This window comes from Citrus sinensis, chromosome 3 (genome assembly GCF_022201045.2).
Source record: "Citrus sinensis cultivar Valencia sweet orange chromosome 3, DVS_A1.0, whole genome shotgun sequence".
NCBI classification, from domain to species: domain Eukaryota; kingdom Viridiplantae; phylum Streptophyta; class Magnoliopsida; order Sapindales; family Rutaceae; genus Citrus; species Citrus sinensis.
Genome location: NC_068558.1, coordinates 9,249,081 through 9,262,675, shown reverse-complemented (window position 1 = coordinate 9,262,675; position 13,595 = coordinate 9,249,081). Strand labels below are relative to the sequence as shown.

The 13,595-nt window shown below is 32.3% G+C and overlaps 1 protein-coding gene across 2 annotated transcripts; it reads left to right on the top strand.

The window, feature by feature from the left end:
• The first annotated feature begins 1,340 nt into the window (after positions 1-1,340).
• LOC102614366 (transcription factor CYCLOIDEA-like) lies at positions 1,341-3,430 on the top strand. Of its 2 annotated transcripts, none has more exons than XM_015532561.3 (3): positions 1,341-1,615; positions 1,792-3,013; positions 3,170-3,430. In XM_015532561.3, exons 2-3 carry the CDS (start codon positions 1,946-1,948, stop codon positions 3,206-3,208), a joined length of 1,107 nt encoding a protein of 368 aa, XP_015388047.2. In that variant the 5' UTR covers positions 1,341-1,615; positions 1,792-1,945; the 3' UTR covers positions 3,209-3,430. The 2 variants fall into 2 exon arrangements, with proteins under 2 accessions (XP_015388047.2, XP_052292354.1); XM_052436394.1 differs by having other exon boundaries at positions 1,341-1,690.
• The last annotated feature ends 10,165 nt before the right edge of the window (positions 3,431-13,595 follow it).

Here is a 13,595-nt window from a genome sequence, read left to right as displayed (position 1 = left end):
AGATAAGTGGAAAGGACGGCATGTATAAATGGAAAGAGACATCAATACACATTCACAAAAAATAGTGACTCGTAAAGGCGTTAAGCTTTCAATTATAATCAATAGTGGATAGGACTATTTGCCGTTTGGAGTTGGGGCTTGTAGATATATACCAATTGCTAATTACATAAGTTATTATAACCCTTTAATTTCTGTTTTAAGAAGGAGAGAATCTGAGCCAAAAAGCTAAACCGATAAGCACGCGAGGAGGAACCCAACAACATTCTCAACTAGCTTATACATTAGATATGATAGATTGAGAAAGAAAGAGATGATGTTTTCTCTTTTTGGCGAAAGCGACACATATAGCCAAAGTCACTCAGTCAAAGAAGCATTAGTTATATAATTTTTTTATGGTTAAGATAGCCACGTGTAGATGTAAATGGCACATTATGTTGTTGTGGTTCCATGAATGAATCTCCCCATTAGATGTCACAAAAGACTCTGACAAACAACAAAGCCCTAACCCACTCTCTCCTCTCTTTTGAGGGCAAAACTATGGTGCTTCAGCTCCATTAAACTCAATCCATACTATAGAAGCGAATGAGCCTTATTCATGAATAAAAACTACTTCATGAATTAAAAGTTATAATATTCTCAATCGATGTAAGATATTTGCTTTAACATCTTTTGTCACATGAAAACCGGTCTTTTTACTAGTCTATATTATGTGAAAAATTAGTGTGAGTCTAATCATATATATGAGTCTGAATTTGATTTTATAGAGAAGTTCAGAAACTTAACTCATATTCAAAAGTTAACTCAAGAGTTATCTTAAATTATTTTTAATCCAAAAAATATTCCCAACTAACGGAGAATATTTTTCTCAATAGAATATATCATACTATATTTTGTTGTTATAGTTTTTTTTTTACATATTTCGATTAACATTTCACAAGTTTGCGGAATACACTTCAGCTCCATTAAGCTTCATCTCTATATTGCACCATATTTGTTTATGGCATTCTAATAAACTCTATCAGTATAGCACACTAAACTTATTTAAGATATATAAGTGTCTAATTCATGCTTAAAAAGCTAGCTCATGATTTAAGGTTCACTTAAAGCTTACATTTTCAATCCAAGAGTTACTTTCAGCTGTTATGTGATATATCCCTGTCATACTTGTATGTGGAACGAAGTACTCTAGTCTAACTCCATGGAACATTTGAAAATGGACTCCATGCAACTTAATAAAATTCTTTGTTGATTGACCTTCTTTCTGGCTATCTCGCACCTGCTACCACGTGAAGTGGCAAGATTGGAGTGTTTCCTATCCACTCACTTCCCATAATATCGCTGTTTAGCTTTCTCTCTTTCGCTTTCATGGCCCAAGCACAGAAGAGAGGGCCAACTATTTTTCTCTATAGAAAAGAAAGATTAAGAAAAAGATGGCTCTTTGTCTCTCATAAATTCCCCACTGTTGCTTATTTACCTCCCCATCACCATCTTTATAATCACATCTCTACCTCTCTCTCTCTCTCTCTTTCAAACACACACAATTGAGATCCATTCACAGCATACACAGTGCTTCTTCTGTGCTGTCTTTCTCATGCTTTAGTCCTAGGCCTGAAAGGTAAATTAAAATGTTCAATCTCTCTTATATCTCTCTTATAACACATTCACACATAACACGAGCACACAATTGGATGTAAGTACTTACGCAAACAGTGTATATAGCTAGCTCTCTGGCCTCTATGACTTCTCTTTCTCACAAACAATGGGTTGATATATTTTCTCTTTGTTTTTCAGGGAAAACAAAAAGGGAACAATGAACTGATAAAGATGGGAATGATGGATCTATTTGGTACATGCATGTTCCATTCTTAAGCTCATCATCCCTAGTGTGCCAGCTGCAGGCAGCTCACGTGCTTACTTAGGGTTGCCCCCCAGTGCAATTGCAAAGATGCTTCCCTCAAACAACAATTGGAATAACAATAACCTAGTCTCTTATACCGACCAGTCAATTTTTCATAGGCCTTTTTTCAATGAAAGCAACCAAACTTCCAAAGAAGACGAACCTTCTTTATCATTCTTCCATTTCCCATATGAGCTAGAATTAGAGGACCATAATTTTTTTCTTCAACAACAATACTATGATCTTTTACTTCAGCATCAACCCTTAACACCTGATCCTGATGATAGTACTCTCCCTGAGCTTCTTGTTAACATGGTGGATTCCAGCAATAGCGAAGCTAATGGGTTAACAAAAGACTGCAGTGTTAGAAACCAGGGTGTAATTTCCAATCGGCAGATGCCAATTAGTAAGAGATCTTCTTCAAAGAAAGACAGGCATAGCAAGATCAACACGGCGAAAGGACCAAGAGACCGGAGAATGAGATTATCCCTTGATGTTGCTCGAAAGTTTTTCGACCTCCAAGACATGTTGGGCTATGATAAAGCTAGTAAAACTGTAGAGTGGTTAATGATACAAGCAAAACCTGAGATAAAGAAGCTGATTGAAAGGTGTCTCCCGGAGGTGAATTGCTGTGGCGATGTTGGTGCAAAGGGTACTTCTGAGTGTGAAGTTGAAGCTATAATTGACAATTCAGCTGCCATTAGACGAAAGATTTCAGTTAAAGAGAAAAAGATCAAGCACTCTCGTAAGATTATTCGCCCTCTAGCTAAAGATTTGAGGGAGAAGGCAAGGGCAAGGGCAAGGGAGAGGACTTGTAAAAAGATGTGGAGTCGAGAATTTGATCATGTATCAAAGCCCCAAGCTGATGAACCAGAAAAAAATGAATTGATTTCATTAGGTTCTAAGAGTTCCTTTGGAGCTCGCGATACCAAAACTCAAGACAAAAACCATTCTTTGGAGGTGCTGGCCGATCAGGTTGAAGAACCAAGCTCTCAGGAGCAGCCTGTGAATTTAGGGAATCAAGAAGAAATTGTCGATGATGCTTTGGTGATTATGGGAAAATGGAGCCCATCTTCTGTTTCCACTTATCTACAAAATATTGGAATTCCTCAAGAGGTAACTGAATTTAGTTCAACCAAATAATAATAATAATAATTATCATATAGTTTCATCTATGTTGAGGTATATGTCTGTATCCATCAACTGTGACCGATTTAAAAGATGGAAGTACTAAATTGAAGTTCTGACCATCTTTAGTTTGTTTCTTTGCAGCATCAATTTGCAGACTTTCAATACTTCGGCAAGCAATAAGAAGGAAGCCTAGCCTACAATAAGCAAAATGATCAAGCTAAAGCTCGCAGTTTGCTTCTTCTTTGATGTGTCAACTAGGTAAATATGCAAAGACTGCTATGTATTATTTTTCTTTTCTGTGTAATATAAATTGCAAACAATGAACTTTTATTGCACAATTTCTTTGTTATTGCAAATGTTTGAGTGTAAAGCTTTCCTTATGAATTAGTTTTGTGTTCTTGATTCTCCTTTTACTAGATTATGGAATTGTATGTTCTGTATTGTACTTAATTTTCTTCATACTTCCATTATTGGATTCTCACCTCCAATCTATTTATGGAAACCATCTGTCTCTTTGGAATATTTCTTCTCCACTGCTTCGGTTTATTTTCATTGTATTTTGACTGGAATTTTGATGTTCCTTAATGCATTCAAGTGACGATTATACTTTAAGGAAGTGATTGAACAAACGCAGGTTTCCCACTATATCTATTCTGAGGTCATTCTTTCTATGTCCACTGGTTCCTGAGGAGAAAAATTCATTTCGTAACTTCAATTATTTCTTGGATAAAATCATTCTTGAAGGAGAGAAAAATGATAAGTATATTCAGTGGATTAACATAAATGGACATTGCATTTGTTGAAACGGTAACCAATTATAGTAACATAGGCTGCACCTACTTTTGCTTGGAAATAATATATAACACACAAAATTATATCAAGTTTAATTGTAAGTATATTCATTAAGACAGACATGAATGTCTTATACAATTTGTTATTTTTTTTTTATTTTTTTTGCAGAACAAATGTAAGTTATGTTAACGTCTAGCTTTTTTTTTTTTTGAAAGTATATTCCATTTATTGAGTAAAGTTAAAGGATCCACTATGAATTCAGCTACCTACAATGATTCAAGACAGCAAGTACTATAACTATAGGTACTTGTTCTGACAGTTCTTGGTGTAAATACTAAAGAGTTACCTCACGGTAAAAGTCAATGTATGAATCATGGAGACCTATTTCTATAAAATCAACACTTTTGAATTGAAAATTTCCATTCATATATACTATATACAATACGGTAGCTTGAAATGGGTAAGGGTTTCGCTTGCTGGTGCTAGCTAATAGATTTTTCTCTATTAATTTAATAGTCACATGTAGAAAGAACTAATTTGATGTCCTCAATAACCACGTGAGTTCATAATCTATATTTATGCAATGAAATCTTAAGAGCTGGCCAACCGGACTGAATCACAGAATTGAATTGAGGATATCTTGCAAATTATGATAATATCATGAAATTAAAGTTTTAACATCTTATTTTCTTTAGTTAGTTGAGGATTGTGCTTTGTTTGGTATAGAATGATGCTACAATGGCAATTATAGCATATATGTTCAATCACAAGAGAAAATTTTTTATCCTTTTGAGATTTCCAACTTACATCTTCATTCATTATTGAATTTTTATCAATCGCGTGATTTTAAGAAACATTACTTTTACATGACATTTGTATTTTGATAGTAAAGATGTGTATCTTTTAAAATTAGGCATTTTTAACAAATGAATACTGAAATTGAAAAAAAAATAGTGGATTATTTCTCGTTTCTTTCCTATATTAAAAATTGATGTTAATGTATAATGTAATTCTAGTCACTCTCATGAGTGTCAAAAGCTTCCTTCAAATTAAGGTTTTCAATCTCTTCTAATCTTCCCGTCTAAACTTATTTGTATTCAAGTGGAGAAGCACCTAATTATTCTGATAATTAAACATGAGCTCTTGCTCAATTCATATAATTTTCATGGCTAATGATGTCTAGCAGCTACCTTGATCCTCTTTACTAGTTTGCTAATAACAATGAAAAAGGAGAATTTATCTAAATCAAATATATTTTAACTCCTAAAGCTCAAAATTAGACCAAAAGAAGTTATTTGATCTTTTTTGTGATTATTAAGATTAACTCACAAACATGAGGCATGACTAATTTAGAGGAATGTTGCAGATATAAAATACTCCGAAGAATTAACTCATAAGCGTTTATTTCTCTAGCTTTTAATTAAGCATCTAGTTTTAATGTGATTATATTACGGTTATAGACCTGTTTTTGCCTTCAAAGTAATTAAATTATAGCTGACACAAGAGTATAAATCAACCGAGTTTAAGCTAATAGATGTCATCAAGAATAGGAATAATTGAAACATTCAGATTAAGGTTTGTGCATGAAGGCATATTATGTTATTGAAGACATTGAACCTCCAAATTTTCTGTTTTGTCACTAGTGGGAAAAATAGTGGCTACACTATAACATTAGCTGAACATGAATATATTTGATGCAAAATATGTTGTGAATAAAATATTATCTGAAAAAACTGACCTCTCATGTTGTCGAATATCGCTTGAATTATATCCCCCAATCATTGTGGCAAATAGATTATCATGCGAAAGATAAGCCCCACCACCTCCATGTTGTGCTTGGCATGTGGAATTGAAAGGTGATTGTTATGATAGCAGGGCCTGGTTTCACTTTTTGTTGAGGTCTCCATTTTATCTTTTTATTAGTCCTTTCTGTTTCATCACAAATATACGCATCAAGTCTTCCCTTAAATAAAGATGCCCTAGTTCTCCAAGGCAAAAACCTTATAAATGTACAATCTATCTTCTTTGATGAACTTATATATATGTCTACAGAATAAAAGGGCAATACCGTGTGGCCCTTTTGTCCGTTGGACATGTTTTTGTTGTCTCAGTGTTAAAGCGTATATGTGTTTCACAAAATTTAGGATAAGGAATCTATGTAGTTCTAAAGAAGATTGGGCAATAAGGCCAAAAGATATTTGGCTGTCTTTGGTGACACTACATGTAAATCATGTCAACTAGTTAATATTCGAATCCTATGACGGTTTAGATAGAACAATAGGGCAATCAAACGAGAAGAAGGAAAAAAAAAAAAAAGAAGAAGAGGGGGGGGGGATGTTACTGTTTAAGCTGCCGATGTTGCAGAAGCAAAATATGAAGTTAGAGACGGTACCCCCAATTGAAAATAAGAGATAAAAGTAAATTAATCTTGCCGATGCAAGACTGCAAAACCGGTTAAATTGCTGATTAACCAAGGATAAGGAAAGGGAAGCAGCAAAATTTGAAGAAAAAAAGAAAGTAAAAATGGAAAAAAAAATCATTTGTGGACAGAAAAGGGTCTGTGATTCAATGATGGCAATTAACACCACAACAACTTAGGGAGTACAACACATACCCCAGCCTTCTGTAATAAATTTTGGGTGCTGAGTCGTTGTACATTTTTCTCTTATGGATGCTAGTGGTTGTCATCCTCTGCCCTAATCAATGTCATCAAGATAAGAAGAAAATGACATAAATTAATATTCGAACAGAAAAACCAAGTTCTTGGATTTCCTTTTGTCTTCTGGTTTGTATCAATTGGAATTGAAGCACACATTAAAATTCTGCTTTTTATTCTCCATCGTATTATTACCTGTAAACTAATAGTGACAACGGAAGAGTTGTAGCATAACACAGGCTCTCAAAAGACTCATAGTTAATTAAAAGAAAATAAAAAAGATTTAAATTTCCTTTCTTGTGAGACATGCCAAGCTCAAATCCATTCATAGACATAGTTGTTGAGTTAAACAGCATACATAGTCTCAGCAAAGCAGCACCCTGCTCTGGTTTTAATTTAAGTGCATTGATTCCCAATATATGCTTTGATTTGGCATACGCTGTATACAAACATTTGCGCCGAGGACCTGCTAATTCTGAGTAGAGAAAGCAGAGTTTGAATATAAAGAGCGCGTAATTGCCTCGAATAAGCTGTATCAGACTATTAGGTGCTGAATTCTGATTGATAGAAAGTTATTGTAGGACCAGTTCTTAATTTCTTGTAGATGCTCTTAACGAAAATATATATATATTCCAAATCAGCAAACTTTGGGGGTTCTAAATTGACTGTTGTTTAACCTGTCTATATGCTCTATTCTGATATCTCTGATTAAAAAATAAATAATAATAAATAAATAATCTAATTTGTGAGAGGTGATTCTTGGAATGTGGATATCTTAATGTATATGCATATAACCCAAGTGGTCGTAACTCATTACTTTGGCATGCTATGGTTTGGTGTAAGTAGTGTGCTTACTCTTTTGTTGTCCAATTTCATCTCAAAGCCTCCTCTAGGGAATGTGAGTTTGGGATTATTTTTCGGTTCTTAGAGCAAAACCTAACCATCAAAACAAAACAAGTTTTGTAATTGGCCAATTGATAACTAAATTCCGCTTGTACATTCTTTTCTACATGGCCCTAGATCATTCGAAAAATTTCAAACAGCTCATCGGCCTAAGTTAGCTGTTCTGATTGTGAAAACGACCATAACAAGCCCATGGAATTAATCCCAATGGCGATTGTATTGAGCTCATCTCATTTTCTTTTTTCAAAATCAAAACCCCATGGCGATTATATTTTAGTTTGATGCCAAGAGGAAGACTCAATTTTAAATTTACCCATCTACTCGAAGGGAAAAAAAAATTAATTTTGCCATTAAAGAAACGAAGAAAAGCATGTGAGGTAAAGAATTTACCAACCAAAAAAAAAAAGAAAAAGAAAGGGTAATGAGAAATATGGAAGCCTACAAAATTACAAATACATAATGGATATTTAGAACCACACAGATATAAAGCATAAATAAAAAATAAAAAAATTTCTGAAAATCAGGGTTGCCAGAACAAAAACTCCTAGATTTTTCAACAATATAGCAAGAGAGAATAATTGTTCGTTGTGGGTCTAAAATACTGGAAAATGGAAAAAAGCCCGGAAATTAAATTCGATGGTTTTCTCAAAATCCCACAAAGAAAGAGATGGAGGCTTACTGGAAACGAAGAAAAAAAATAGAAAGAAACCCTAATTATTATAAGCCATAAAGCTGCGAATTGAACGAACCACAATTTGAATCTGATGATCGATCTTTAATATTTATCATCCGATCTCAGGTACAGGAGGGAAATGCCAATCCCCCACTGGAGAAGTAATCTACCGAAACCCCTTTTGAATCTTTGAAAATAAAAACAAAGAAAAACTGGAAACCCTAGAAAAAGATATATATAACCTGTAATTAAAAGATTTTAAGCTCTGTATGCATATATAAAGCTCTAAGAAATTATTAATCTTAATTCTTTAATATTCCCCTGTTTCTGGTAGCAAGGAAGAAACAAAATTGAATATCAATCTTCGTCCGATCGATCCGTTTCTCAGAACAAACAAAAAAATATTAATTTCCATACCAAAGAGAACTAACGAGACAAAGATTCAAGATAACGCAAAGATGGTTAAACAGAACACAAAATTCAGAATTTTATTGAAAATTATTTCCACTCAATACTTCTTTAAGTTGAAAAAAAAATCCACCAGCAGAAATGCAGAATGAGGAACCCTAGAGAAGGGGGGTAAAAGGAAAAAAAAAAAAACCTTTAAGGGAGAGACCATCCACAGTCACATGCACAGAATCACCTTGAGAATTATTAGGAAATTAAAAGATTATCATAATTTTCTCAAACCCTAATTTTTCCCAGAAACATAATTAGGATTTTCTAACCCTGGAAAGAGAGGGAAAATGATAAGAGATGTTTTTTGCTTTTCCAGCCCATTATTACTTTCAAAGAAACAAACCCTAAGAGAGAGAGAGAGATTGGTTTGTCACTTAGTGGGATGGCTGGACCAATTCAAAAAAGTGGGGGGTGACTAATGGGGGCAATTAAAGGTCACTACAGGGAATCATAGTACAATTTTTTTGCAGAAAGAAGGTAGAAAAGACGTAAGCTAGCCAAGTTGGATGCATCACCCTAAAGTTTATGTTATGTAATGCAATTGTCACCCACTATTTGCCCTAGCATATAATATTGCGCAACAAAGAAAATTCATTATTGCACTCTGCCTGGTATTTTCTTCATTCTAATCCCATAGTCCCCTACCTGCCCTTTCTGAGCGTCTGACTTTCTGTCATTGTTGGCCTTTTGCTTTTACTGGGGCTCACATCGCAAGTCTTGCAACAGTATGGTCAGAGACTCGGCGTATAATATATTAAAGCTTTGACCCTTCTCAACATCTCACTTTTTGTTGCAGATTTAAAATTTCCAATGGGAAAAAATTTAAACACTTATATCGAAAAGCTAGAGAATTGTATCATACATATATTGTGTGGTTACTCAGTGCCACTAACACTCGAATATAAGTCTCTTCCACTAATAGTCGATGCTAAAAGTGAATACTGCATCTTTTTTTGAATTTTTTCGCAATTTTAAAATCTGAATTAGAACATTTCTCTCTCTCCCTATAGATATATATAAAACAAGTATCTTAACATTAGAATGCTGACTTAAAGTGAAACTAATTAAGTGATCACCAAATACATTCCACGTGAAGCTTTGTTCAAGGCTGAGCGGAGGAACGGCTTCAGTAATTTGGGTAAACTGAAGAGATTAAACATCTAAACTTTTAATTTGTTTTGATCTTACCGTCATGGCCATACATCTATAGAAATGAACCAGGTCTTTGAAGAGCAAACTAAAGGCAATAACCAGCATATACTTACTTATACGAGCTACCTAATTGGTTTGGTTGCTTGCTGTAACATCATCATTAACTAGCAAATTAACATAAGTGATGTGATCTTTCTGAGACTATGAGATTCTTTACATTCACATTAACTAAAACCATAAACATTGAGCAATTAACAACTGGTCAAGTGCGATCTCGTATTACTAGTAAATTTACTGTACGTCAGGGTCAACTTATTTCTATGAGAATGACATCAAATTGGCATTAATTACGATTTAGGAATATCATATGATTCATATCTTATAAGAAATAAAATCAACTTGTTTTTGAGGAATTCTCTCCTTCAGGCTGAAATATGCAATGCTCTAATGGAAAACAAACAACATGCAATCAATGTCATAAATCATGAAAATAATAACTATCTAGTCTACCATCCAATCGTATCAAAACATCTGTTGAGGAGGCTAGCTGCTAATATGTTAGATTTTTTTAATTACCCTAGTAGGAACTGTCAAAACTCCTGCAAGAAAATTGAAACATGATTAAAGGGCCTTCTTCATTTTGCAGGAACCAGGCTTGGATTTGAGAGCATATCAAAGTTAAACTAAGCCAAATCGAGCATTAACCAGGTTTGGCGTAGGCATGACTGCGTGCATCATCGATCTCTCTATGCCTAATTGCTTGCCAATAAAGTGAAAGATTCAAGCTAAAGCTGAACAGAGTGGCTAAAATATAAGATTGAAGATCAGAGGGGATGATATGAAACAGTTTGATCAAGAAATGGAATCAAATGTATGTTGGGAATGACTTCATGAGGCTAACTAATGTTAGCAAAATATGAGAATCAATGACAGTTTATGATAATTCATCTAGACCCTTCAGCCTTTAGATCGATTAAATTTGGCCACACCCTATGTATGCTATGTTAGATTATTTTCATAAATCAACAGCGAATTCCTAAAAAAATGGCTTATGTAAATCAGTTAAAAAAAAAAAAAGAATTGTCTCATACTCTCATTAGTCATTCCATATCACCAGTGATGGCTTGTCCAAAACAAATATTGAGATTTCGCAATCAGTTAAAAGAAGAATTATATCTCAATTTATTGAATGGACGATGCAAACTTGAATGCATATGCAAAGCCATGAGAGCAGAATAAAAATCTCGAATCAATAGAAAATGTCTGTAGTAATATTACACCAATTAGATGCAAAGGATTATTGCAAGAAAAGACTTGTAGAAGAGGTAGTATACACGTTCTGTATACAAGTAATTAGACATTTTTGGAGCGATGAAGTTCATAAGAAGACGTATTTAAGCCATATCAATAACAAGCAATTTCCGGATCTTAGTAATTTTATTAAAATAATTAAAGTAAATGAAAATCAAATTTTCATCATCAATAAATCATAAACAAAAAGAATCCCACTAGAATATACACCAGCACACAAAAAACCAACTCAAAGAACAATGATATATCACCTACGATTTATGATCATTATCAAAGAAAAAAGAACCTAATACCTCGAAGCATCTAAGTTGCTCGCTGCACCTTTTTGATGATCATTTGCTGTCGAAACACGCTCAATTCACATAGCATCATGTGATTACAACCTAAAATTGCATGATTGGATTGATTAGCATTAAGGCTTTCGAGGAGAATAATAAGAACTTAAATGGTATAGCATTATCATTACATAAAAATGGTAAGAAATAAATGTGGTTTTATTATTTAAAGAATTGAAATGAATATATGAGTAAAATTATTGATTTTATATGATAAGATAATATTTCTCTGGACTTATTGGAACATTAATAATGAATATAGTCCCACTTGACGAAGCATAAGCCTTCAATCCTCCGCCTACATTTTAAAAACAATTTTAATAATTAAAAAAAAATTCAAGAGCATTATATTTTAGAGAGTTTATGAAATATATCACCTTAAAGTTTAGTGAATGTTGAAGAATGATAAAAAGTTTTTTTTTTTTAATTTCACTTTATGTTGAAAATAAAATGAAAGGGACTTCATGTCAACCATATGGTGGTTCCAAAATCATCTAAAAAAAGTAATGTTAGAGATTGTTTCTTTGACTTGAGATTGAGAACATGTTTGGTATTGAGGTTGTTTGGCGAACCTAGGATTAGAGTGCTCTGCTGATATTTGATGGGATAATCCACCATATGAAATTTTCAGATTTCTTTCTAGTTATGTTAATGGAGTTTCTAGTTATCTTGTTTTTTTAACTTTTCTTTTGTTGTTGTATATTTCTAGCTATTTTGAGGGATAAGGTTCACTATATCCCCCGAGTAGGAGTATATTGATATTTATCTTAAATAAATAAAAATTTAAAAAATATTTGGTAAAAAGGTTCAATAGTTGTAATATAAAAGTTGTACCATTAAAATATTTAGTAAACACTAACTGTTCTACACTTGTGCGATAAAAAAGTTATAATATCTTTATTATTTTTATTAAAATTATTATTTAAAAATCATATTCACTATATATTGTCAATTTTATTTCATAATTATAGTTTTTTTTTCTAATGTGACCTAAAAACTATAACACCTCAATACTAAACAGGACTTGAATAATTCTTTCTTTATCACTCTCTTTTAAACTCAAGATAGCAGCAAAAGGAACAAGCTTGAGGTTGAAATCTTGAAAGTGAAGAAAACTTAATCTTGTGAGAGTTTTAACCTACACAACGCCTAAGTACATTTTTTTTTTATTGTAGAACTAATAGAGTAATAGATGGGATTGTATATTTTTATTTATTTATTTAATCTCATGTTTGGTGAATGAAGGATAGAATGAAAGGAGATAAGTAATTATGGTGGAAACCGTCAAGACCCAGCATTTAGTCCCTATATGTTGCAAATACCTGTCTGCCCTTATGGGATAAGCCAGGTTAAGTTGTTATTTTGGTTAATTCATTTGTAGGTTATTTAGTTACCATATTAAATTGTAATTACAACCATATTATTTAATTTATTCATTAATAATAATAGAAAGTTAAATATTAAAAATTTGTACGAGAAATGTTAATAAAGAATAAATAGTTTTTGCAAATAAAAAAATATAATTTTAGTATTAGATTATATTTAACAATAATATAAAATATATTTTTCAGTCCTTTAAAATTTATATTATCTGAATATTTAGTAGTCTAAATAACTATATTTTATAAATAAAAAATTAAAATATTTAATTAGTTTTTATTTCAACTAATTAAATTAAATTAATGGTTATATATATATATAATTTTTAATCAAAAATTGAATTTATAATTCAATCCAATCCAATCCAATCTAGCACATCAAGTGTACTTGAAGAGAATTGAGTGCTAAATAATTAGTGAACTAACTGTCACCAGATCTATTTCTATCAAATACTTCTAACATTAGATAACCTACTTAAAGCTTAGTTAAAACATTGTTAATCCTACTTTTACATTGCAACAAATACCGATTAAATTTTAGAGAACACGCAAATACTCTAAAAAATTCTGGTAAAAATAATTAAAAATAAATAAATCCAAGTGAACAATTTGTTTTGCAACTTGTAACAATTAACAAAATTGAAACATAATTACTTGAAACATTTTAAAATTGTTTTACATGACAATTCTAATTTACCTAACTATTATTCATCTTTAATGAAGCCCTTCCATTTCATCTAGTTAATCTATTAATTAAATTTATAACAATTTTTTTAATTGTATTGTCGCCAAACTTATCCAGGTGGTTATATCATTACTCCTAAAGCTTTTTGTGGCCAAAACATAGTTAATTGTATGTCTAATTCAAATAAGCATTGTACAAAATCAAATTATTTATTTGTTTTCT

What these genes read in the sequence shown, in the direction of transcription:
- LOC102614366 (XM_015532561.3), top strand. Translation starts at nt 1,946, where the DNA reads ATGCTTCCCTCAAACAACAATTGGAATAACAATAACCTAGTCTCTTAT. An exon ending in ATATTGGAATTCCTCAAGAG is followed by an intron (nt 3,014 to 3,169) that starts GTAACTGAATTT and finishes GTTTCTTTGCAG; the next exon opens with CATCAATTTGCAGACTTTCA.